Raw genomic sequence first — 25,452 nt, forward strand, 5'->3', positions numbered from 1 at the left:
ACAAGCAGGACAGGAGGGTCCTGTCCTGGAGAACTGGGGGGGACAAGGGGACACAGTGAATTGGGGAAGACAGGGGACAAGGGTTGTGAATTTGGGGGGACAGGGGACAAGGCTGTGAATTTGGGGGGACAGGGGACAAGGGCTGTGAACTGGGGGGACAGGGGACAAGGCTGTGAATTTTGGGGAACAGGGTAGCCACGTGTTTGAGGACAGGAGACAAGGGCTATGAATTTGGGGGGGACAGGGCTGTGAGTTTAGGGGAACAGGGGACAGGGCTGTGAATTTTGGGGAACAGAGTAGCCATGTGTTTGGGGACAGGGGACAAGGGCTGTGAATTTTGGGGGACAGGGCTGTGAATTTTGGGGGACAGGGCAGCCACGTGTTTGGGGACAGGGGACAAGGGCTGTGAATCTAGGGGGAACAGGGGACAAGGGCTTTTCAACTGGGGGGGACAGGGCTGTGAATTTTTGGGGGGACAGGTCAGCCACACGTTTGGGGACAGAGGGTGAGGACTGTGAACTGGGGGGACACAGCACCCCGCCTGCCACCCCCGCCGTCCTCCCCCCCGTCCCCCGGGGATTTATTTTGGCGTGACGCGTGACGCCTCCTCGCTAGGAAACCGTCCTTAATATGCAGATGAGCATGTATTTAATATGCAAATCACCATGCGGCTCTGGCCGGCCACCAGCACCGCCGGCGTGGTGGAAGGGACGCGCCGGGGGCACCCACGGGTGTCACCCGGGGGGGGACACCCAGCAGCCGGAGTCACCCCTGGGCGCGAAGCCACTCAAAGTGACCGCGGGGTCCCCGCCATCCCCGAGACCCGCCTCGGGGGGTCGGATCCCCTTTGGGATGTCCCGGGGGGGGGGGGGGGCTCGGACGTCGCGGTGCCCACCCGGGGGGCGGTGGGCGATGGGGAGGGGACAGGGACGAGGGCCGGGGGCTATAAACGGCAGCTGTAAGCGGAGCCGGTAACCGGAGCGGGAGGCCCGGGGGGACATTTGAGCCGCCGGCGGGGCCGTGGAAGCGCCAAGGTAAACGGTGGGTGCTGTGTGTGTGTCCCCCCCCCGCCGCCGCGCTGGTGGCCTTGTCACCCGCATGGGGACCCCACCGATGCACCGTGTCCCCCCCCCCCCCCTTTCCCCATCCTCTTGGCACCTCCGCAGCTCTGGGGGTGCCGCCTGTGCCCCCCCACACCCCCCCGGGAGGTGCTGCTTGGAAAGTGTGTGTGTGGGGGGGGCACGTGGCAGGGGACGGGGACGGGGACAGGGACAAGGCCAGCGCGGTGCCAGGTGGCCGGGGTGACATTTGCTCCGTCCGCGCCGCGGGACAGCTGCTTCCTGGCTCTGCCATCTGAACCGGCCCCCGAACGGAAACCCGGGGGGGCACCGAACCCCCCCCCCAGCCCCGGCGGCGGCAGCTGGGCCTTGGGGGGGGTCCCCAAGGCAGTTTTTTTGCGGGGAGTCCCCACGGCAGTTTTTGGTGGGGTCCCCACTGCAGTTTTAGGGTGGTGACCCCCAAACACCCCCCCCCCGTGGCAATGGGGAGTGACCCCACCGAGCAAGGGGTGCCCTGGGGAGCGGGTGCCACATTTTGGGGGGGCCGAAGGGTGTGTGTGTGTGGGGGGGGGTGATGACCTCATTAGCATATCTAATTGCCGATGGTTCATTGGCACCGGGGGCTTTCTGGAGGAAATTACTCCCCCCAAAGTTCCGGCATCGGACAAATAGAACGGGAAGGGATTTGGATACTGAGGGTGCTCCCTAAAAAAGTTGTATTTTAAAGGGATTTTAGGGCTTAAAAATTCCACAGCCTCCCCTCTTCCTTATGTCCGCCCCATTCCACAGCGTGTCCCCCTTCCCAGTATCCCCCTTCCCAGTGTCCCCTCCATTCCCCAGCACGTCCCTCTTCCCAGTATCCCCCTTTCCAGTGTCCCCCCCATTCCCCAGCTTGTCCCCTTTCCCAGTATCCGCCCTTCCCAGTATCCCCCCATTCCCCAGCGTGTGTCCCCCTTCCCAGTATCCCCCTTTCCAGTGTCCCCTCCATTCCCCAACGTGTCTCCTTTCCCAGTATCCCCCTTCCCAGTGTCTCCCCCATTCTCCAGCGTGTTCCCCCCTTTCCTGGTGTTCCCCCCCCTTCCCGATGCACACCCCCCCCCTTTCCCTTTGGATTTATGAGGATGGGGGAGCCCCGGGGGGGATGAGGGGACACCGCTGTCCCTCTGTCCCCACCGTGGGTCGGGGGGGGTCTCACCGGGTGGGTTCGTGCCCGCCGTTTCCGTGGGGACGCCGCGGTGCCGCTCGGGGGGTCCCGCGGGTGCCCCCCCCGGGTCCCCGGCTGCGGTGACAGCTGCCGGGGGGTGGCGAGGGGGGGGTGGCGGTGGCTCCGGTTACGGTGACATCAGCCCTACCTTCCCACCTGGCGCGGGCGGGGGGCGCAGACCCCCCTCCCCTGGGGGTCGCGGGGGGGGTGGGGGGGTGACGTGACAGCTGAACCGGAGCCCCCAGCGCCGTCGGGGCGTCCCGGAGTCTGGGGGGGACCCACCCCTGGAGGGGGGAGACCCACCCCCAGCTATGGGAGCCGGGCACGCGGGACCCCCCCTGCGAGCCGAGGGGACAGTGGTGGCCGTGCCGTAGGGGCAGCGGAGGCGGCCGGAGGAGCTCAGGTGGGCACAGAGGGGGTGAGGGGAGGGGGGGGGGGAGAGAGGCCACAGGGGAGGGAAAGGGAGCAGCGTGACCCCCCCCCCTCATCAGACAGACCCCCCCTCTGTGGGGTCAGAGAGTTGCAGCATGAGGGGGGGGGAACTGGGGGGCTGCTCCCCCTTCCTGCCCCGTCACCCCCGTGTTGGGGGTCGCGGGGATGCTGGGGGAGGGTGGGACAGGTCAAGCAGCCCCCCCGAGCCCCCCCCGCTAAGGTTTGTGTGGCCGAGCGTGCTGTGGGATGGGGGGACAGGCACGGAGCGGGGACAGGGGACACTCCCAAGGCTGTTCAGCTGCTCGCTGCCGGAGATATCCAGGCTGGAGACCCCCCCTCCATCCCCACACATCCCCCTGTCCCCTCCCGCCGCCTCAGCGTCCGCAGAGCCGCTCTGGGGACGCGCACGGTGTGACCGTCCCCTGTCCTCCGCCGCCGCCGTGAATGGCTCCTTGTTCGTCACCCCCCTCCCCGTTTGTCACCCCCCCCTCCCTGCTGGCCGCCCCCCTCCCCGCCGTGTCCCGCTCCTCCCTGCGCCCCCCTCTTCCCGCTGCCTTTTCTTTTCCCGCACAATCGCGGGCATTTATGGCGCCGGAGGCTCCGGTTACCCTGTGCCCGCTCGCTGTCACCGCGCGGGCCGGGGGACGGTGACACCGGACCCCCCGCTCGGGGTTACGGGCGCCCGAGGCAGCGGCGCGACCCCCGCCCTGCCCCCTCCCCAAATCCCACCCGAATTCCCGGGGGGCTGACGGGCACTGCCCTTCCCTCGGGTGGCTTTTTTGGGGTCCCCCCTTCCCTCCCCCCCTCTGGCGCTTGGGGACGTTAAATTTGGTGGCTTTCGGGGGTGACAAACGGCTCGTTTCCTGCTTCTTGGGGACACCGTGGGGACAAAGTTGGATGTCCCCTGTGGCTGTGACATCCTGCGGACAGGGTTGGGTGTCCCAGGGGCTGTGACACCCCGGAGATGGGGTCGGTTGTCCCCAGGGGCTGTGACACTTGTGGGGACAGGGTTGGTGTCCCTGAGATTGTGGGGACAGGGTTGGGGGTTTCTGTGGCTGTGACAAGGTGGGGATGGGATCAGTTGTCCCTGAGGGCTGTGACAAGGTGGGAATGGGACCAATTGTCCCCAGGGACCGTGACAATGTGGGGATGGGACCAATTGTCCCCAGGGGCTGTGACAATGTGGGGCTGGGATCAGTTGTCCCCAAGGGCTGTGACAATGTGGAGTTGGGATCAGTTGTCCCCAGGGGCTGTGACACCCTGGGGATGGGACCAATTGTCCCCAGGGGCTGTGACAATGTGGAGTTGGGATCAGTTGTCCCTGAGGGCTGTGACAATGTGGGGATGGGATCAGTTGTCCCCAAGGGCTGTGACACTCTGGGGATGGGATCGGTTGTCCCCAAGGGCTGTGACACTCTGGGGATGGGATCAGTTGTCCCCTAGGGCTGTGACATTAGGGCCAGGTCCCCCTGGGGGCACATCCTCCCCAGGGGCTGTGACACAGCAGGGGTGGCATCCGATGTCCCCAGGGGCTGTGGCACCTCAGAGGGCACCTGGAGGGGGGCAGTGCCAGGTCTTACCTGGAGCTGGTGACACCACAGAGGGGCTGGGGATGAGTGTCCCGCCTCCCAGGCTCCGTGTCCCCCAGCCCCACCCAATGTCACCGTCCCCGGTCCCCGCGGGGGATGTGGCACCAGGAGGGCGCCGCTTCGATCCTTCCCGTGCCCGTGGAATTAATGATCAATTAATTCCCTGCCCGGCTGCTAATTACCCAGCCCGGCCGCAGCCCCCGGGGCCGGTGACAGGGTGGGGACGGTGGCCCAGCACGGAGGGGGGTGGTGGCACTGGGGCTGGCCGGGAGGGGGTTGTTGTGGCACGTGGTGCTCCGATGTGTCCCGGAGGATTTTCCAGGCCATCCCGGTGGCATTTTGGGTGGGGAAAAGTCTCTCTGGCTTCCCTCTTGTCCCCACATCCCTGTGTTCCCCTGTCCCTGTTGTCCCCATGTCCCTGTGTCCCCTGTCTCGTGTCCCCATGTCCCCATGTCCCCGTGTCTCCATATCCTCATGTCCTCATGTCCCTGTGTCCTCATCCTCATGTCCTCATGTCTCCGTGTCCCCATGTACTCATGTCCCCATGTCCCCATGTACTCATGTCCCCATGTCCCCATGTATTCATGTTCCCATGTCCCTGTGTCCACATGTCCTCATGTTTCCATGTCCCCGTGTCCCCACATCCCTGTGTCCCCATGTCCCCACATCCCTGTGTCCCCACATCTCCACATCTGTCTGTCCTCATGTCCCTGTGTCCCCATGTCCCTGTGTCCCCATGTCCTCATGTTTCCATGTCCCTGTGTCCCTATATCCCCATGTACCCCGTCCCTGTGTCCCCCTGTCCCTGTGTCCTCATCCCCATGTCCCTGTGTCCCCATATCCCCATGTCTCCCTGTCCTTGTGTCCCCATGTCCCTGTGTCCCCATGTCCCCATGGCTCCATATCTGCATGTCCTCATGTCCCTGTGTCCCCATATCCCCCTATCCCTGTGTCCTCACCCCCATGTCCCTGTGTCTCCATATCCCCTGTCTCCCTGTCCCCATGTCCCTGTGTCCTCACCCCCATGTCCCTGTGTCTCCATATCCCCTGTCTCCCTGTCCCCATGTCCCTGTGTCCCCCTATCCCTGTGTCCTCATCCCCATGTCCCTGTGTCTCCATATTCCCTGTCTCCCTGTCCCCATGTCCCTGTGTCCCCCTATCCCTGTGTCCTCATCCCCATGTCCCTGTGTCTCCATATCCCCTGTCTCCCTGTCCCCATGTCCGTGTGTCCCCATGTCCGTGTGTCCTCACCCCCATGTCCCTGTGTCTGTCCCCATATCCCCATGTCTCCCTGTCCCCATGTCCCCACATCCCCACATCCCCACATCCCCACATCCCATATCCCCACGTCCCCACGTCCCCAGCCCTGCCATCACACCAGCACTGCCGGTGAGAAGCCACCAGTAAGGCCCCAGTCCGGTCCCAGTGTCCCCAGTGTCCCCAGTGTCCCCAGTCCTGTCCCAGTGTCCCCAGTGTCCCCAGTGTCCCAGTGTCCCCAGTGCCCCCAGTCCTGTCCCAGTGTCCCCAGTGCCCCCAGTGCCCCCAGTGCCCCCAGTGCCCCCAGTGTCCCAGTGTCCCCAGTGCCCCCAGTCCTGTCCCAGTGTCCCCAGTGCCCCCAGTGCCCCCAGTGTCCCCAGTGCCCCCAGTCCTGTCCCAGTGTCCCCAGTGCCCCCAGTGTCCCCAGTGCCCCCAGTGTCCCCATTCCTGTCCCAGTGTCCCCAGTCCGGTCCCAGTGTCCCCAGTCTGGTCCCAGTGTCCCCATTCCTGTCCCAGTGTCCCCAGTTTGGTCCCAGTGTCCCCCAGTCTGGTCCCAGTGTCCCCATTCCTGTCCCAGTGTCCCCAGTTTGGTCCCAGTGTCCCCCAGTCTGCTCCCAGTGTCCCCAGTGTCCCCAGTCCGGTCCCAGTGTCCCCAGTCTGGTCCCAGTGTCCCCAGCGCGGAGCCGGGCGGGCACCGGGAGGGCTCGGAGGAGGGGGGGGTGGGGGCTGGAAGCCGCTTTTCCTGCTTTTCCCGGCGCGTTTGGAATTTCCCCTGGGAAGGGACACGTGCCCCGCGGTCCCCCCTCAGCCCCCAGCCCCGGGGGTGGGTTTGGGGTCTCTGGGGTGGGGGAGGACCCCCGGGATCCGGGTGGGAGCCGCCCCTCCCAGCCCTGCCCGTGCCCGCAGGTCCCACCCGGGGCGGGGGCCACCATGGGGCCACCAGCCCGTGTCCCCCTGCTCCTGGTCCTGCTCCTGCTGCTGGTGGTGGCCGAGAGGACGGCGTGGGCCACCTTCCCCGAGGAGCCCGGGCCCATCTCCGTGGCCCCCCCGGACTGTGAGTGCCCACCCGGGGCGAGGGGGGCACGGCTTGGCACGGGGAGGGGAAGGGGTTTGGGGTGGTCTGGGGCGAAGGGAGGAGGGGGAACCCCCTGAGGGGGTTTGGGGATGCTTTGGGGTGAAGGCAGGAGGGTGGACACCTGGGGGAGGGGGTTTTAGGGTGTTTTGAGGTGAAGGGGCAAACCATGGGAAGGGGTTTTGGGATGAAGGCAGGAGGGGGACACCCATGGGAGAGGGCTTTAGGGTGGTTTGGGGTGAAGGGGTAATCCACATGAGAGGGTTCTGGGGTGAAAGCAGGAGGGGGCAGCCATGGGAGGGAATTTTAGGGTGCTTTGGGGTGTTTTGGGGTGAAGGCGGGAGAGGGACACCCATGGGAGGAGGGTTTGTGGTGCTTTGAGGTGTTTTGGAGTGAAGGGGTAATCCATGGGAGGGGGTTTTGGGGTGAAGGCAGGAGGGGGACACCCATGGGAGGAGGGTTTGTGGTGCTTTGAGGTGTTTTGGGGTGAAGGGGTAATCCATGGGAGGGGGTTTTGGGGTGAAGGCAGGAGGGGGACACCCATGGGAGGAGGGTTTGTGGTGCTTTGGGGTGTTTTGGGGTGAAAGTAGGAGAGGCACACCCATAGGAGGGGGTTTTGGGGTGCTTTGGGGTACTTTGGGGTGAAGGCAGGAGGGGGGGGAACCCATGGAAGGAGTTTGGGGATACTTTGGGGTGAAACAGGACGGGGAACCGATGGAGGGCATTTTTGGGGTGAAGGCAGGAGAGGGGCGCCCAGGGACAGGGGTTTTGGGGTGAGGGTGGGAGGGAGGTGCCCCCGCGGGTCTCCTGGGCTGTGTGGGGGTGCCCTGGGCCCCGTGTGACCCCCCCTTGTGCCCCCCCAGATGTCAAACACTACCCCGTGTTCGTGGGGCACGGCAGCAGCCGCCCGGGGGGGCCCGAGGGGGGGATCCCCCAGCGCCTCAACATCCAGCGCATCCTCAAGGTCAACAGGACCCTCTTCATCGGGGACAGGTGAGAACCAGCCCCCCAAAACCTCCCCTGCATGGCGGGGGGCACCCCCAACCCTCTTGGCTGGGGAAGACCCCACTACCTGCCCCAGGGCACCCTAAAACCTACCATGGGGTGTTTGTGGGGCTCCTTACCCTGGGAGTGCTCAGCACCCCAAAACCTCCCCTGCACGGGGTTGGGCACTCAAAACCCTCTTTGCTGTGTCACCTGCCCTGGGGCACCCCAAAATCAACCTTGGGGTGTTTGGGGGGCTCCAGAGGGGCTGCCTTTACCCTGAGGGCGCTCAGAGCCCACCCCAGCACCCCAAAACCTCCCCTGCGTGGGCATGGGCACCCCACGCCCTCTCTACTGAAGAACACCCCACTACCTGCCCCGGGGCATCCCAAAATCTGTCATGGGGTGTTTGGGGGGTTCCAGAGGGGCTGTCCTTACCCCGGGGGTGCTCATTGACCACCCCAGCACCCCAAAACTTACCATGGGGTGTCTGTGGGGTTCCAGAGGGGCTGTCCTTACCCAAGGAGCCCATTCCAGCACCCCAAAACCTCCCCTGCACGGGGGTGGGCACCCCAAACCCTCTTGGCTGTGTCACCTGCCCTGGGGCACCCCAAAATCAACCTTGGGATGTTGGGGAGCTCCAGAGGGGCTACCCTTACCCCGGGGGTGCTCAGAGCCCACCCCAGCACCCCAAAACCTTCCCGGGGGGGATCCTACACCCCCTCCCTGGGGGGGGCACATCCCAACGGGGGGGTGGTGACACCGGTGTCCCCCTCCCCAGGGACAACGTGTACCGGGTGAGCCTGGAGCCCAGCGGGGCGGGGGAGCTGCGCTACCACCGGGTGAGTGCCGGGGGGGGTCTCGGGGGGTTCGGGGGGGTCTCGGGGGGTGCCAAGGGGGTGCCGGGGGGTGCCGCCGGCTCCTCCACGCTGGTTTCCCACCCCCCCAGAAGCTGACGTGGCGCTCGAACCAGCACGACATCAGCATCTGCCGGATGAAGGGGAAGCACGAGGTACGGGGGTGGGGGGGCTGCGACCCTCCTGGGGGGGTCTGAGCCCCCTCTGTGCCCCCCCCCGTCACACAGACGAGGCCGCCCCGTCCCCTCCCCGCTGTCCCCTCCCCACTCCTCCGCCAGCCCGTCAGCCTCTGATTTATCGGCCGCTTAATTAGGTCGGTAATTAATTCTTCGGGGCCGCAAAGCCCGTTCTCGGCAGCCAGAAATGATGAGAACATCCCCCCCTTCCCCTTCCCTTCCCTCCCCTTCCCTTCCCCAAACCCTCCCCTCGCGGCCGGGGGGGTCTGAGCGGGTTTGGGGGGTTCGGGGGGGGGTCCGAGGGGTAACGATCCCCCCTCCCCCGGCGCAGGCAGAGTGTCGGAACTTCGTGAAGGTGCTGCTGGTGAGGAACGAGAGCCTCCTGTTCGTGTGCGGCACCAACGCCTTCAACCCCGTCTGCGCCAACTACAGCGTGAGCGCCCCCGGGAACGGGCACCCACCGGGATGGGCATCCCCCGGGAACGGGCATCCACCGGGATGGGCACCCACCGGGATGGGCATCCCCTGGGATGGGCATCCCCTGGGAATGGGCATCTCCTGGGAACGGGCACCCCTCGGGAATGGGCATCCCCCGGGATGGGCACCCCCCGGGACAGGCACCCCTCGGGAATGGGCATTCCTCAGGAACGGGCACCTCCCAGGAGGGGCACCCCCCGGGATGGGCACCCTTTGGGAATGGGCATTCCTCAGGAACGGACACTCCCCAGGAGGGGCACCCCCCGGGATGGGCACCCCCTCGGGATGGGCACCCTTCGGGAATGGGCATCCCCCGGGAACGGGAACCCCCCTGGAACAGGCATCCCCTGGGATGGGCACCCCTCAGGATGGGCACCCCCCGGGAACGGGCATCCCCTGCCAGGGGGCCTGGGAGGGGCAAGGAGAGGGGGCAGCCACGGGAAGGGGGTTTTTGGGCTGAAGGCAGGAGGGGGACACACATGGGAAGGGTGGTTTTGGGGTGAAGACATGAAGAGGACACAGATGGGAAGGGGATTTTGGGGTGAAGACAGAAGGGAGGCACTCACAGGGAGGGGTTTAATTTGGGGTGCTTTGGGGTTAAGGAAAAAGGAGCACCCATGGCAGAGGGGGTTTGGGATAATTTTGGGATTAGGAATGAGGGGACACCCAAGGCAGAGGGGTTTTGGGGTGAAGGCCAGAGGGGGACAGCCACGGTAGAGGGGGTTTGGGGTGCTTTGGGGTGAGGGCAGGAGGGGGGCACCCACGGGAAGAGGCTGCGGCACCAACACCTTCAACCCCATCTGTGCCACCTCCCTGCTGGGACGGGCCCCCGGGGGTCACCCCCGTGCCCGGGCGTGTCCTCACGTCCGTCCCGTGTCCCCCCCCCCGCAGATGGACACGCTGGAGCCCGTCGGGGACAACATCAGCGGCATGGCCCGGTGTCCCTACGACCCCAAACACGCCAACGTGGCCCTGTTCACAGGTCGGTGGTGGCCCCGGGGGTGTCACCGCGGGCTCGGTGTGTCCCCCCCCCCCGGCCCCGCTGACCCCCCTCCCGCGCAGGGGGGATGCTCTTCACGGCCACCGTGACGGATTTCCTGGCCATCGACGCCGTCATCTACCGCAGCCTCGGGGACAGCCCCACCCTGCGCACCGTCAAACACGACTCCAAGTGGTTCAAAGGTGGGTGTCCCCCACCCCGGGGGGGACACGGGCCCCCTGTCCCCCCCGCCCTGACCCCGCTCGAGAAGGTCAATAAGCCATCTCGATCCCAGGGGAGGTAGAAAACCGGAATCCTTTATTGGGGTCACAACTTTTTAAAGGGTACTTAAAGGGTACTTAAAGGGTATTTAAAGGGTATTTAAAGGGTTCCCGGTTTACATATTCAAAACTGGAATCCTTTATTGTGTCCACAACTTTTTAAAGGGTATTTAAAGGGTATTTAAAGGGTATTTAAAGGGTTCGTGGTTTACATATTCAAGGGGGGGCTTGCATATTCCTTCTATTACAACTGGGGGGCTTTCCAGAGACGAGGGAAGGGAAAAACCAGGTGTGACAAATCTTGGGGGTCTCAGGAATTACCTCATGGGAGAAACCCACCCTAACTTGGGGGATTTTACAGGGGGGACAGGTAAACACAAAAGGAGAGATAAAACACGATGGGTCTTCTGCAGGGGTCGATCCAATCAGGGTATGGTGATAACATCATGCAAGGAGTCTCTTCCATTGTGCAGGAAGAACCCACAGCGATGAAGTTACTAAAAAAGGGGTTTTTTTGCCCCAGCTTCTGTGACTCGAGGTTTTCTGTCTAAACCTAGCGGGTTTTCTTTTCTCATGTCTAACATTTGGGATCCAACGATCCCTCCGTGCCCGCAGAGCCCTACTTCGTGCACGCCGTGGAGTGGAGGAGCCACGTCTACTTCTTCTTCCGGGAGATCGCCATGGAGTTCAACTACCTGGAGAAGGTGGGACACACATCCCACCTGGAATGGGTGGTCTTCAAGGTCCCTTCCGACCTGAACCACGCTGTGATCCCGCCCGTGGTGGTGACAGGGACGGGGTGATGATGGGTGCCCGCCCCGCAGGTGGTGGTGTCGCGGGTGGCCCGGGTGTGCAAGAACGACATGGGGGGCTCCCAGCGGGTGCTGGAGAAGCAGTGGACCTCCTTCCTCAAGGCTCGGCTCAACTGCTCTGTGCCGGGCGACTCCCACTTCTACTTCAACGTCATCCAGGCCGTGACGGACATCCTGGAGCTGGACGGGCGCCCCGTGGTTCTCGCCGTCTTCTCCACGCCCGCCAACAGGTCGGAGGCTCCGGTGCCCCCACGGAGACCCCCGGGGGTTCCTGGGAGACTTGGGGGGCGTGGGGGAAGCGGGAGGGGTTGGGATGCTCATCCCGTGTCCCCGCAGCATTCCCGGCTCGGCCGTCTGCGCCTTCGACATGGCCCAGGTGGCCGCGGTGTTCGAGGGGCGGTTCCGCGAGCAGAAGTCGCCCGAGTCCATCTGGACGCCCGTGCCCGAGGACATGGTGCCAAAGCCACGGTGAGGGGACGGGGATGGGGACAGGCAGGAAGGGACGGAGGGGTTGGGGACAGGGACAGCCAGGGCTGGGGCCTGCGGGGAGAAATGGAAGCAACGGGAGTGATGGGATTGCTGTGATCGGGGATGGGGATGGGGACAGGGATGGGGACAGGGATGGGGACAGGGATGGGGACAGGAACAGGGATGGGGACGGGGACAGGGTGGGGATGGTGACAGGGATGGGGACGGGGGACAGGTATGGGGATGAGGACAGGGGATGGGACAGGGATGGGACGGGGACAGGATGGGGATGGGGACAGGGATGGGACGGTGAAGGGATGGGGATGGTGACAGGGATGGGATGGGGACAGGATGGGGACGGTGACAGGGATGGGGATGAGGACAGGGATGGGGACAGGGATGGGGACAGGGATGGGGATGGGGACAGGGATGGGGACAGGGATGGGGACAGGGATGGGGATGGGGACAGGGATGGGGACAGGGGTGTGGACAGGGACAGGGATGGGGACGGGGACAAGCAGGGGGGACAGAGGGCTTGGGGCCAGGGCTGGGACCCGCAGGGAGAAAGGGAAGCAACGGGAGTGATGGGATCGCTGTGATCATGGATGGAGATGGGGCCAGGGATGGGGACAGGGCCAGGGATGGGGACAGGGCTGTGGACAGGGACAGGGATGGGGACAGGGACAGGGATGGGGACAGGGGTGGGGACAGGGCTGTGGATGGGGAGAGGGATGGGGCAGAAATGATCCTGCCAAGTGATCGGGGGTGATCTGGGCTGGTTCCTTTGTAGGATCTGAGCTGGATCCCAGTTGGGATCTGGGTGGAATCCGGGCTGGACACCTGCAGGGAGGGTGGTGGGGATGGGGACAGGGACATGGATGACGATGGGAATGATGATGGGGACAAGGACAGCCGGGGGTGGTACCTGCAGGGAGAGCGATGGGAGTGGACATAGGGAAGGGGACAGTGGCAGGGATGGTGACAGCCAGGACCAGCACCAGCTGGAAGGGGGACAGGGTTGGTGACACCAGGACCCCCTGGAATGGGGACAGGGATAGGGACAGGGATGGTGACAGCCATGGACAGTACCAGGAGGGCTGGGGACAGGAACAGTGAAAGCCATGGCCAGTAACAGCTGGAATGGGGACAGGGCTGAGGACAGGGATGGTGACACCAGTACCCCCTAGAATGGGGGACAGGGATGAAGACAAGGATGGTGACAGCCAGGAGCAGTACTCCCTGGAATGGGGACAGGGATGGGGACAGCCAGAACCAGCTGGAATGGGGACAGGGATGGAGACAGGGATGGTGACACCAGTACCCCCTGGAATGGGGGACAGGGATGAGGACAGGGATGGTGACAGCCAGGAGCAGTACTCCCTGGAATGGGGACAGGGATGGGAACAGGGTTGGTGACACCAATACCCCCTAGAATGGGGGACAGGGATGAGGACAGGGATGGTGACAGCCAGGAGCAGTACTCCCTGGAATGGGGACAGGGATGGGAACAGGGATGGTGACACCAATACCCCCTAGAATGGGGGACAGGGATGAGGACAGGGATGGTGACAGTCAGGAGCAGTACTCCCTGGAATGGGGACAGGGATGAGGACAGGGATGGTGACAGTCAGGAGCAGTACTCCCTGGAATGGGGACAGGGATGGTGATAACCATGGCCAGTACCAGGCGGGTTTGGGACAGGCTGGGGACAGGCCAGTCCGGCTCTGTGGCCGCTGTCACTGTGCTGTGCCACCGTCCCCGAGCCGTGTCACCGCCCCTGAGCCGTGTCACTGTCCCTGAGCCGTGTCACCGCCCCTGAGCCGTGCCCCGCCCGCAGGCCGGGGTGCTGCGCGGCCCCGGGGATGCGCTACAACTCCTCCAGCGCCTTCCCCGACGAGATCCTCAACTTCGTCAAGACACACCCGCTGATGGACGAGGCGGTGCCGGCCCTGGGGAACGCGCCCTGGATCCTCCGCACCATGAGCCGGTGGGTGCCCGGGGGGAAACTGGGAATGCTGGGAGCGCTGGGGAAGCCCCGAGGGGGGACTGGGAATGCTGGGGGCACTGGGGAAGCCCCGAGGGGGGACTGGGAATGCTGGCCCGGAGCCTCCCTCGCTGCCCCGGCCCGCGTGTACCAGCGCCGGGAGCACCGGCAGAGCTGATAAATCTCCTGCACTTTGCAGCCGAGATTGTCTCGTCCTAATTAAATCTGCCTTAATTGCTGCTTGATGGGGAATTAATCAAGCGGCGCTCTCGGGCCGCGGCTCCCGCCGGCAGGGCAGGCGGGGGAGAGCGGGAATAGGGACAGGGAATGGGAATGGGAGTGGGAATGGGGACACGGGGTGGGGATGGGGACACAGGGTGGGAACGGGGATACGGGAGTGGGGATGGGGATGTGGGATGGGGATAGGGATACAGGGATGGGAATAGGGATGGAGATACAGGGGTAGGAATAGGGATGGGGATACAGGGATGGGAATGGGGATGGGGACCTGGGATGGGAATGGGGATGGGGGCATGAGATGGGGATGGGGGCATGAGATGGGAATGGGGGCATGAGATGGGAATGGGAATGAGAACACTGGATGGGGACAGGGATACAGAGATGGGAACATGGGGTGGGAATGGGGACAAGGGATGGGAACAAGGATACAAGGATGGGAACGAGGATGGGAACATGGGATGGGAACAGGGATACAAGGATGGGAACGAGGATGGAGACATGGGATGGGGATGGGGATACAGGAATGAGAATGGGGTTTGGAATGTGGGATGGGGATGAGGACATGGGATGGGAATGGGGATGGGGATACAGGGATGGGAATGGGAATATAGGGATGGGGACACAAGGTTGGAACAGGGATGTGGGGCTGGAATGGGGGCTGGGGACCAGCTGGGATCCTACTGAGTGATTGAGGAGGATCTGGACTGGTTCCTTAGTGGGATCTGAGCTGGATGCCAGCCGGGATCTGGGTGGAATCCGGGCTATATCCAGGCAGGATGTGGGCAGGATCCCGAGTAGGATCTGGGATGGGTCTGGCTGGGTCCTGGCCAGGACCTGGGCTCGTTTCCATCTGGGATCCGCACAACCCCTCACACCCCCTGGGGACTCCCCACTCTGGGACAACCACACCCTGTCCCTCATCGGGGAGGGTCCCAGCCCCCCTCCCTGGGGACACTCCCACTCCCACCCACCCCCAGACCCGCCCTGTCCCCACCCCACAGGTACCAGCTCCGCAGGATCGTGGTGGACACGGCGGCGGGGCCGTGGGGCAACCAAACCGTGGTGTTCCTGGGCTCCAGCACCGGCACCGTCCTCAAGTTCCTCATCCTGCCCAACGCCACCAGCGCCACCACGGCCACCGCCCCCGGCAGCCAGAGCGTCTTCCTGGAGGAGTTTGAGACCTACCAGCCCGGGAGGTGGGAGCTGGGAGGGGGGGCAGGGAGCTGGGAGGCTGGGGGGGGATGGTCAGAGTGGTGAGGGGGGGGAGGGAGGGAGGGAGGGATGGAGGGATGGGTGGAGGGATGGATGAGTGGATGGGTGGATGGATGGATGGATGGATGGATGGATGGAGGGGTGGAGGGAGGCATGGACAGACAAGTGGATGGATGGATGGATGGATGGATGGATGGATGGGTGGAGGGATGGATGGGTGGATGAGTGGATGGATGTTCCTCTGGATGGTCAGATGGGTGGGTGGATGGTTGGTTGAGTAGTTGGATGGATGGATGGATGGATGGATGGATGGATGGATGGGTGGATGGATGATGGAGTCATTGGATGGGCGGGTGAGTGAGCAGTGAATGGATGGGGGTGTTTGGATGGATGGATGGGTGGGTGGGTGGGTGTGATGTTTAGGGAGGGATTGATTGACAGTTGCAAGGTGACTGGGAGGGGGAATGATGTGTTTGGGGATGGATGGATGGATGGATGGATGGATGGAGGGATGGATGAATGGAGGGATGGATGAATGGAGGGATGGATGGAGGGATGAATGGAGGGATGGATGAATGGAGGGATGGATGGATGGATGGAGACAATGGGTCAGATGGATGCAAGAGCAGGGGAAGGAACAGGGTGGGGGAATGGGTGACACAACCTCCTGTGGACCAGCCTAAGCTGGGCCCAGCTCCATGGTGGGCCCCACGGACCACGCTGAGCTCTGCCCTGTCCCCAGGTGTGGCCGGGACACGGAGGACGAGCGGCGGCTCCTGGGGCTGGAGCTGGACAAGGCAGCGGGGTCCCTGCTCCTGGCTTTCCCCCCGTGCGTGGCCAGGGTGCCCGTGGCTCGCTGCCAGCAGCACTCGGGCTGCATGAAGTGAGTGTGCCCGGGGCGGGCAGGGCTGGCTGGGGGGTGGGCAGGGGGCAGGGGGGGTTCAGGTCACCTTCACATCTCCCAGGAATTCACCCCGTGCCGGGATCTGGCTGGGATGGGCTCGGCACGGCTGGGAGCACGGCTGGGGACACCGAGGCACAGCACAGTGTGGGATCCCTTGGGGGGGCTGGGGTGTTGTGTCCCCCCCATCAGGGCTGATCCCAGTGTCTCTGCTCCCTGCCAGGAACTGCCTCGGGAGCCGGGATCCCTACTGTGGCTGGACATCGGAGGGCTCCTGTGTCTTCCTGGAGCCCAGTCCCAGGTAATGCAGCCAGGCCTGGGGGACACGGAGGGGTGACAGTGGGGTCCCCAGAGAGCCTCAGCTCTCGAAACCCCCAACCACTGAGCCCCCACAGACTCACAGCTCACCGAAGGGACCTGGGAGACTCTCCCAGGCCATTTGGGACCCTCTGACCCCCCCCTTATTTACACCCCCAGGGCGTCCTTCGAGCAGGACATCGCCGGCGGCAGCACGTCCCACCTGGGCGAGTGCGAGGGTGAGTGCGGGGCCGGGAGGGGACCCGGGGACACGGCCCCCGCGGGTCCCCTGACGCGTCCCCGCCGCGCAGGGCTGGTGACCGAGAGCTTCGTGGACGAGCCGGACGGGCTGGTGTCGGTGAACCTGCTGGTGATCTCGTCGGTGGCCGCCTTCGTGATCGGCGCCGTGATCTCCGGCTTCAGCGTGTGCTGGTTCATCGGGCACCGCGACCGCAAGGAGCTGGCGCGGCGCAAGGACAAGGAGACGATCCTGGCGCACAGCGAGTCGGTGGTGAGCGTCAGCCGGCTGGGCGAGCGGCGGGCGCGCGGCGCCCTGCTGGCCCCGCTGATGCCCAACGGGTGGCCCAAGGAGCTGGGCAAGGTGGCCCAGCACGACCTGGACTCGGGGGTGCTGCCCACGCCGGAGCAGACCCCGCTGCAGCAGAAGCGCTGCCCCGGCGCCCTCCAGAACTGCAGCTGGGAGCAGAGCCACAACATCATCAACGCGGCTTTGCGGGACCCTGGGGGCGGCTCCGGCACGGCCGGCGCCGGGCGCGGGCACGGCGGCTCGGGCCGAGCGCAGCGGGGCATCCCCCTCTCCTGCCACGCCATCCTGGTGGACCAGGAGCTGGAGGCCGAACTCAGCGACTCCTCAGGTGACGGGCACTGGGGTCGGGACCCCCAGGAGGGTCCCCGCGCCCGGCAGCACCCCCACCCCGCCGCCGCCGGCGCCCGGCGCCCGCCCCGCAGCTCCTACGGCGATTTCGGCAGCACGCCGCGCCCCAGCCCCGAGCGCCGGCGGGTGGTCTCGGCGCCCAGCGGGGACGGGGGGGACTTTGCCGAGGGGCCGTCCTGGCACCCCGAGCAGCTGAACTTCAACGCCAACAACGGCACGGGCCGCCCCGCGGGCGCCCACCTCAAGAGGAACCACACGTTCAACAGCGGCGAGGCCGCGGCGGGCGGCTACGGGCGGCACGGGGGGACGGCCCCGCGGGCCCCGCGGGCACCGGGCACCCCGCGGGCGCTGACGGACCTGCACCACCTCCTGCGCTACGGCGTGGAGCGGACTCCCTCGGGGAAATAGGGTGCCCACCCTGCGTGCGTCCCCCTCGCCAGGACACTGATGGGGGGCCCCCCCCGGCTCCCTGGGGGCAGGGAGGGGGTGGCCGGGCAGGAGCTGCGGGCGTGGGGTGAGGGGCGGGACAGGCGCCCCCCGGGTGCCCCCGGAGAGGGTTTGGGGGTGTCCCCCGGTGCCGTGGGGCGGTGCCCTGCGCTCCGGCTGCTTGGCCCCGTATGCCGGGGGAGGGGAGGGGGGTCCGTCCATCGTGTCCCCTCCCCAGGCTGGACTCAGGGCCCGCAGCACCCTGGGAGGGGGATCCCTGGGGGGCAGCAGGATGGACGCACGGACACGGGCACTGCGCGGTGCCCCCCAGCCCCTCGCCCGTCGGGGGCACCCTGAGGGGCTTCTGGGTGCTGCCACCCCCCCCTCTCCAGGGGATACCTGGCCCGGGGGGGCCACCGGGGTGCGTTGGTTGTGGTGATGGAACGTGGTGAACATTTGGGGTGCGGGGGGGGGTGGGGGCCCCCCAAGCGTGTGTGTTATCTGGGGATGGGGTGCGCTCAGCCCCCAGTCCGGGGTCAACCCCTGCTCGGTGCCAGCTTGGGGGGTGCTTTTCCACCCCTCCCGCAGCACCCCCTCCTGGAAAGCACAGCCGGGCTGGGGGGGCACCGCTGGGGCTGGGGGGGGGGGTCCCCACCGAACCCACTCTCTGCTGGCAAAGGGTGCCCTTTCGGTGCCACCCCCGCCTGGCACCCACGCGGGGTGGCGGGTCGCGGGGGGGGTGGCAGGTCCCCGGGGGGGGTGGCAGGTCCCCAGGGGGTGGCAGGCTGTAAATAGGGGCGGGGGGCGGCGGGAGCCTCCCCCCCCCCCGCGGCCATGCATGCGGCCGCCCGCGGGCTGTACCCGCGGCCCCAATAAACACCCGGTTACGGGAGGCGACTCCCCCCCGCCGCCTTGGCCACTTTTTACATCCCATCCCCCGGGACCCGGGATCGGCTGGGGGGGAGGGCACAGGGCTCCCCGTGCTCCCATCCCCTCTTCCTGCCCCACAAGGGTCCCCATCCCACTTTCCCGGCGAATTCCCCAGGGATAAGGCAGTGCCAGCACCGTGTTCCCACCCGTGTCACCCGTCTGTCCCTTTCCCGACCATCCTGTGCCCCACGGGGGGGTCACCCACCGCCCCCTGCCATCCCCCCCCGGGCACTGAGGTCCCCTGGCCAGAGCACCCGCAGGGTCTGGGGGACACCTGGCACCCAGAGGGGCTTTGGTGGCACGGGACATGTGGGGTGGGGACATGTGGTGAAGGGACAGATGTCACCGGACACTTGGCATTGAGATATTTGGGGTGGGGACACCTGGGGTGGGGACACCGGCCATGGGGTCCCTTGGGTGCCCGGGGTGGTGATGGGCAAGGGACACCTGTCTTTAGGTCACTTTGCTTGGGGACACCTGGCCTGGGGACATTTGGTAGGGAGATGTTTGGCATGGGGACACCTGGCCTTGGGCCCCTTGGGGTGGGGACACCAGTCTTTGGGTCCCCTGGGGTGGCATTGGGGACATCTGGCATGGGGGGACCCCTGGGGGGAGGACATTTGAGGTGGAGACACCAAGGGGGAGGGGGGACACACCTGGGGTGGGGACAGCTGAGGTGGGAACACTGGCCATTGGGTCCTTTGGAATGGGGACATTTGGGGTGGGGACACCAGCCCTGGGGTCTCTTGGTGTGGGGACACCGGGGGTGGGGACACCTGGAGAGGGTGGGGACACCTGGAGAGGGTGAGGACACCTGGAGAGGGTGGGGACACCGGCCATTGGGTCTCTTGGTGTGGGGACACGTGGCAAGGGAGGGGGGACACCTGGAGGGGGGGGCAACACTGGCCACTGAGTCCCTTGGCGTGGGGACACATGGCAAGGGGACTCCTGGGGATGGGGACACCTGGAAAGGGGAGGGACACCTGGGAAGGGTGGGTACACCAACCATCGGGTCCCTCAGCGTGGGGACACGTGGCAAGGTGGCCGGTGTCCCCCCGGGGCTCTGGCCGGGCCTTGTCCGCCCCCCGGGCCGGGGGGTCCCCGCCGGTGTCCCCGGAACCCCCGGGCACGATCGCGACCCGCGCCCACGTGTCGGGACAGAGCCCCGGCCCCGCCCCGCGCCCCGCCCCTCCCTCCTCATTGGTGGAGACGCGGCCCCGCCCCTCCTCTGATTGGCCAACCGTGCCTCGCGCTGGGCGGGGCCCGGGGGTCGTGATCGCGACCGGGGGTCGCGACAGAACCCAACCCCCACCCCCCGTGAGTACCGAGCCCGGGGCTTGGCGGGAGTTGGAGGGTGACGAGAGGGGTCGGGGGGGCCCGGGGGGGGCTCCGGGAGGGGTCTGGGAAGTCCCGGGGGGAGTCCGGGCGTCCCGGGGGAGGTCGAGAGTCCCGGGGTCCCCCGGAGCACCCCAGGGACCCCCATAGCCCCCAGGGGCCCGAGGGGACACCCCTGGAAACTCAAGGGGACACCCCCGGGGACCCGCGCCCCGCAGAGACCTGCGTGCAGCCCCCCGGGACCCCCCAGAACTCGCCCCCCGGGGGGCACGGGGCCGGGCCGGGGGGGGGACACCCCAAAGGGCGGAGGGGCTGCCGGGGGGCGGGGGGGGGCAGAGGGACACCCCAAAGGGCGGAGGGGCTGCCGGGGGGCGGGGGGGCTGTTCCGCTCCCCGCGGGGCTGCCCCGGCCGAGGGGACGGTGACGGGCGGCACGTCCCCAGCGCGGGATTGCGACAGACAGACAAACCCTCCCTGACAGACAAACCCTCCTCGGCTTCCGCTGAATCACCCGCACACCCTCCCCGGCCCCAAAAGGGGCGGACCCAGGTGGGGACGGGGGGACTCAAGAGGGGTTGAGGGGACCCAATCCCAGGGCTTCCCGGCAGGGCAGGAGGCCAATCCCACCCCCAAACTCCGTCCAGCGCCCCCCTCCCCGTGACACTCCACAAGCTGCTCAGAGGCCGCCAGCAGCTCCCACTCATGTCATGAGCTGCTGGGTCTCAGCCCTCAGCCAGCAGGAGCTGTGGGGGATGGTCCTGGGGGGGGTCTCAGCCCCCAACTGTGCTCACCCACCCACGACACCCCAACATCTCTCCCCACAGCCACGGTGCCATGTCGGCCGAAAACGGCGCGGTCCCGGCGCGGGACGGGCCGGAGGTGAAGGTCGGGGGGGCACGGGAGGCTTTGAGGGGGCTGCGGGTGCCTCTGGGGACCCTCCCTCAGTGCCAGCCCGCCCCCCCAGAGCGTGGTGACCCGCGTGGCCAACCTGGCCCTGGTGAGCTGTGCCTGCGGGGCCGTGGCCGCGGCGTACGCGAGCACCAAGGAGAGGCACCCCTGCGTCCGCTCCGTCTGCCAGGCCGCCGAGAAGGGGGTGAAGACGCTGACGGCGGCGGCCGTGAGCGGGGCCCAGCCCCTCCTCACCCGGCTGGAGCCACAGAGTGAGTGGGGGGGCAGAGGGACAGCACCCCACGGGGACGGGGAGCGCCCCAAAAGTCGCCCTGGCAGAGCTCCGGTGAGGCGGCAGCAGGGGGATGATCGGGGTTGGTGTGTCAGCTTTGTGTGGCCGAGGGGGAAAGGGCTGGAGCAGCACCCCCTGAGTTCTGGGGTGATGGAAAACTGGCTGTAGCAGAGCTCCTGCGAGGCAGCAGGGGAGGGGTGATGTGGGTTTGTGTGTCAGGTTTATATGGCCAAGGGAGAAAGGGGTGGAGATCACCCCACAGGGGTCAGGGGACCCCAAAACTCGCCCTGGCAGAGCTCTGATGAGGCAGCAGCAGGGGGATGATCTGGGTTTGTGTGTCAGGTTTATGTGGCCAAGGGAGAAAGGGCTGGAGAAGCTGAAGGGAGATGCAGCACCCCCTGAGTTCTGGGGTGATGGAAAACTGGCTGTAGCAGAGCTCCTGTGAGGCAGCAGCAGAGGGATGAACCGAGTTTGTGTGTCAGGTTTATATGGCCAAGGGAGAAAGGGCTGGAGATCACCCCAGAGGGGCTGGGGGGTCCCCCAAAACTGGCTCTCACAGAGCTCCTGTGAGGCAGCAACAGAGGGATGATCTGGGTTTGTGTGTCAGGTTTATATGGCCAAGGGAGAAAGGGCTGGAGAAGCTGAGGGGGGAGGCAGCACTCCATGAGTTCAGGGGTGATGGAAAATCAGCCCTTGCAGAGCTCTTGTGAGACAGCAGCAGAGGGATGAACTGGGTTTGTGTGTCAGATTTATGTGACCAAGGAATAAAGGGGTGGAAAACACCCCACAGGGGCTGGGGGAGCCCAAAACTCACTTCCACAAAACTCTTGTGAGGCAGCAGCAGAGGGATGAACTGGGTTTGTGTATCAGGTTTATATGGCCAAGGAATAAAGGGGTGGAGAAGCTGGAGGAAAAGATGAAGGGGAAACACCCCCTGAGTTTTGGGGTACCCCAGGAGCTGGTTCTCACAGAGCTAGTGCAAGGCAGCAGGAGAGGAATAATCTGATTTCATACCTCTGGCTCCCACTGCCCCCAAATCTGCCTGCAAAGGGCTGCGGAAGCTGGAGGAGAAGCTGGGAGGGGGGAGCAGCACCCCATGAATTCTGGGGTACCCAAAAAAGGGCTCTTGCAAGGCAGTAGGAGAGGAATCCTCTGGTCTCACATCCAGTTCATATCACCAAGGAACGAAGGGCTGGAGAAGCTGGACAAGAAGACGGGAGGGAAAACACCCCACGAGTTTTGGGTTGCCCCAAAACCCACCCCCAGCAGAGCTGCTGCTCAGGGCAGGGGGAGGTTTAACCCAGCTCTTTTCCCGTCCCCAGTTTCCAGCGCCAACGAATTGGCCTGCAAAGGGCTGGACAAGCTGGAGGAGAAGCTGCCCATCCTGCAGCAGCCCCCTGAGAGGGTAACGTCCCCCCGAGGGGCTGCAGGGGGGTCCGGTGCTGGGGCCACTGAAGGGTGAGGCTGCCCTGTGCTGTGCCCTCGCAGGTGGTGGCCGGGACCAGGGAGCTGGTGAGCGGGGTGGTGGCCAGGACGCTCGGCACCGTGACGGGCACCCGCGTGGGGCGGCTGCTGGTCACGGGGGTGGGCACAGTGCTGGGGAGACCGGAGCAGCTGGTGGGCAGGTACCTTCCCGGGACGGAGGAGGAGCTGGGTGAGTGCCCACCGTGCCGTCACAGGCACCGTCTCCCGGATTTGGGGGTGCAAACCCCTCCTGGGATCCCCGCCCGTGGTGCCCCTGGGCCGTGCTCAGCCCCCCGTGGCGGTGCCAGGGCAGCGTGGTCACTGTGACACCGTGCAGGGCACAGTCCCCGTCCAGGGCACTGGTGAACTCTCACCTGGAAACCTGAGGCAAATATAGTCCTGTGCTGCCCAGCTGGGTATTTATAGCTTGGCACAGGGGGGCAGAGCTGGCCCTGTGGCACAGAGGTGACACCGGGCTTTGTGGTGACACCTCCATGTGGCCTGGTGGCCAAGCATCCCGTGGGTGGGCAGCCCTGTGACCCTGGAGCTCGAGGGGATCATCCCAGTGCCTGGTGCAGGGTGATCCAGTACCTGGTGATCCAGTGCCCAGCATGGGGTGATCCAGTGCCTGGTGTGGGGTGTTCCAGTGCCTGGTATGGGGTGATCCAGTGCCTGCTGATCCAGTGCTGGGCATGGGGTGATCCAGTGCCTGGTGTGGGGTGACCTGGTGTGGGGTGGATCCAGTGCTGGGCATGGGGTGATCCAGTGCCCACTATGGGGCGATCCAGTACCTGGTGCAGGGATCACACCAGTGCTGGGCATGGGGTGATCCAGTACCTGCTGCGGGGTGATCCAGTGCTGGGCATGGGGTGATCCAGTACCCGGTGTGGGGTGGATCCAGTGCCTGGTGCAGGGTGATCCAGTGCCCAGCATGGGGTGATCCAGTGCCTGGCACAGGATGGTCCATCCACGCCATCCTCACCCCTGGTCCCACAGCAGCCACAGCAGGTGCACAGGTGACCCAGGGCACGGAGGTGGGCACAGCAGGCACTGAGGTGGCCCGGGGCCCAGAGATGGGCACAGCAGGCTCAGAGGTGGCCCCGGGCCCGGTGGTGTCCCCGCCGGGGCGGCAGAGGCGGTGGCAGAGCTGCTTTGTCCGCGTGGGCTCCCTGTCGGCCGAGCTGCGGCACCGGGCCCTGCGGCGCTCGCTGGGCGAGCTGCGGCGGGCACGGCACAGCGCCCAGCACCTGCTGGCACAGCTCCACCACCTCATCCAGCTGGTAAGGACGTGGCACACGGGGAACCCCAGGGCAGCCCCGGCACCCCCTGGGTGTGCTCCCACCTGGCTGAACCTCCCCCAGATCGAGGAGGGGCAGCGCGGCTCCGACGGGCCCCGGAGCGGCACCCGGGAGAGACTCCACCGGCTGTGGCTGGAGTGGAGCCGGCAGGAGGGTGTGCCCATGGAGGAGAGCGAGGTATGGCATGGGGGGCACCTCGGGGGACACCCGGGGATGGAGGGGTGGGCTGTGTCCGTGGAAGACATCGAGGTGTGGGACAGGGGACCGTGGCTGTGGAGGACACCCAGATAGGGGGTGGGGGGCTGTGGCCATGGAGGACACCAAAGTATTGGGGTGGGGGGCCACGCCCATGGAGGAGACCAAGGTACAGGGCAGGGGTACCCAGGGAAGACACTGAGGGTGGGGTGGGGTGCTATGGCCTTGGAAGTGAGGTGTGGGGTGAGGGGCCACGGCTGTGGAGGACATCAAGATGCAGGAGGGGGACCATGCCCGTGGAGGAGACCAAGGGATGGGGTGGGGGACAGTGAGTTATGAGGGCTGTGCCTGTGGAGGACACCAAGGTGGGGATGGGGAGAGGAACCATGCCCATGAAGGACACCCTGGGCTTGGAAGACAGTGAGGTCTGGGGTGAGGGGCCGTGACTGGGGAGGACATCAGGATATGGGGTAGGGGCCATGGCCATGGAGGACACCAAGGGATGGGATGGGGACCTTGCCCATGGAGGAGACCAAGGGATGGGACGGGGTGGGGGGCTGTACCCGTGGAGGACATCATGGGATGGGTTGAGGGGGCCAAGACACCACGGTATAGGGTGGGGGGCCAGGGCACCACAGGATGGGTTGTGGGGCCAGGACACCATGGTATGGGGTGGGGGGCCAAGGCACCACAGGATGGGTTGGGGGGCCAAGGCACCACAGGATGGTTGGGGGGCCAGGACACCACGGGATGGGGTGGGGGGGCCGTACCCATGGAGGACACCAAGGTCTGGAGCCCCTCTGGAGCCCCCCGTGCCCGCCGGTGCCCCGCAGGTGGAGGCCCGGGCCCTGGTCATGCTCCGGGGGCTCCTGCAGCAGCTCCACGGCGCCTGTGCCCGCCTGGCCTCCGGCGCCCGGGCCTTCCCCAGCAGCGTCCAGGAGACGGCGGGGCACGTCCGGCACGGCGTGGAGGGCGTCCAGGCCGCCCTGGCCCGCGCCCGCTCCTTCCACGACCTGTCTGAGCTGGTGCTGGCGCAGAGCCGGGACGGGGTGGCGCGGGCACAGCTGGGCGTCGAGGAGCTGCTGGAGCACGTGGGGCAGCACACGCCCCTGCCCTGGCTCGTGGGACCCTTCGCCCCGGCGCTGGTGGAGTACCCCGAGGACGCCCCGGTGGATATGGCCAAGTGGGAGGGCTGTGTCACCGTCGGGGGGACGCGCCAGGCGCCCGCTGCCCCGCGGGTGTGCAGCCAGCGCTGAGCCACGGGCACCTCAGTGCCACGGGCACCGCGGGGCTGGGGGAGTGCCCGTGCCTGGGAACCCCGACCCTGATGGGATGGACCTGGTGACCCAGCGTGGGACCCCGATGTCGCTGCCAGGGACTCGTGTGGGAACGGTGGCACGGTGGCACGTGGAGGGCGCGGCCTGTGCCCGTCCCCAAGCCCTGGGAGTGT

General features: G+C 66.2%; 2 protein-coding genes across 4 annotated transcripts in view; both read left to right on the top strand.

Annotated features, from left to right (window-relative positions):
- Window positions 1-18,508, top strand: part of SEMA6B (semaphorin 6B) — a 28,588-nt gene extending 10,080 nt beyond the window's left edge. The window contains exons 2-17 of the mRNA XM_039380906.1: window positions 6,447-6,594; window positions 7,476-7,605; window positions 8,378-8,438; window positions 8,546-8,608; window positions 8,961-9,062; window positions 9,998-10,088; window positions 10,169-10,288; window positions 10,982-11,070; window positions 11,191-11,408; window positions 11,515-11,646; window positions 13,484-13,633; window positions 14,872-15,066; window positions 15,825-15,965; window positions 16,207-16,284; window positions 16,461-16,519; window positions 16,592-18,508. Of these exons, the coding sequence (XP_039236840.1) occupies window positions 6,471-6,594; window positions 7,476-7,605; window positions 8,378-8,438; window positions 8,546-8,608; window positions 8,961-9,062; window positions 9,998-10,088; window positions 10,169-10,288; window positions 10,982-11,070; window positions 11,191-11,408; window positions 11,515-11,646; window positions 13,484-13,633; window positions 14,872-15,066; window positions 15,825-15,965; window positions 16,207-16,284; window positions 16,461-16,519; window positions 16,592-17,583 (2,745 nt within the window). The 5' untranslated portion in view covers window positions 6,447-6,470 and the 3' untranslated portion in view covers window positions 17,584-18,508. The remainder of the gene's footprint in view (window positions 1-6,446; window positions 6,595-7,475; window positions 7,606-8,377; window positions 8,439-8,545; window positions 8,609-8,960; window positions 9,063-9,997; window positions 10,089-10,168; window positions 10,289-10,981; window positions 11,071-11,190; window positions 11,409-11,514; window positions 11,647-13,483; window positions 13,634-14,871; window positions 15,067-15,824; window positions 15,966-16,206; window positions 16,285-16,460; window positions 16,520-16,591) is intronic.
- Window positions 18,509-19,812: 1,304 nt separating this feature from the next.
- LOC113984501 (perilipin-3-like) lies at window positions 19,813-25,400 on the top strand. Of its 3 annotated transcripts, none has more exons than XM_027714555.2 (8): window positions 19,813-19,848; window positions 20,690-20,750; window positions 20,830-21,025; window positions 22,368-22,450; window positions 22,534-22,699; window positions 23,506-23,789; window positions 23,871-23,984; window positions 24,836-25,400. In XM_027714555.2, exons 2-8 carry the CDS (start codon window positions 20,700-20,702, stop codon window positions 25,256-25,258), a joined length of 1,317 nt encoding a protein of 438 aa, XP_027570356.1. In that variant the 5' UTR covers window positions 19,813-19,848; window positions 20,690-20,699; the 3' UTR covers window positions 25,259-25,400. The 3 variants fall into 3 exon arrangements, with proteins under 3 accessions (XP_027570356.1, XP_039236825.1, XP_027570359.1); XM_039380891.1 differs by having other exon boundaries at window positions 23,509-23,789; XM_027714558.2 differs by having other exon boundaries at window positions 20,690-20,744.
- Window positions 25,401-25,452: the final 52 nt, after the last annotated feature.

The sequence above is a fragment of the Pipra filicauda genome, unplaced genomic scaffold, assembly GCF_003945595.2.
Source record: "Pipra filicauda isolate LSUMZ 115617 unplaced genomic scaffold, ASM394559v2 scaffold1093_size54856_pilon, whole genome shotgun sequence".
Taxonomy (NCBI): domain Eukaryota; kingdom Metazoa; phylum Chordata; class Aves; order Passeriformes; family Pipridae; genus Pipra; species Pipra filicauda.

What these genes read in the sequence shown, in the direction of transcription:
- LOC113984501 (XM_027714555.2), top strand. Translation starts at nt 20,700, where the DNA reads ATGTCGGCCGAAAACGGCGCGGTCCCGGCGCGGGACGGGCCGGAGGTG. An exon ending in GGGACGGGCCGGAGGTGAAG is followed by an intron (nt 20,751 to 20,829) that starts GTCGGGGGGGCA and finishes CCGCCCCCCCAG; the next exon opens with AGCGTGGTGACCCGCGTGGC. An exon ending in TGCCCATGGAGGAGAGCGAG is followed by an intron (nt 23,985 to 24,835) that starts GTATGGCATGGG and finishes GGTGCCCCGCAG; the next exon opens with GTGGAGGCCCGGGCCCTGGT.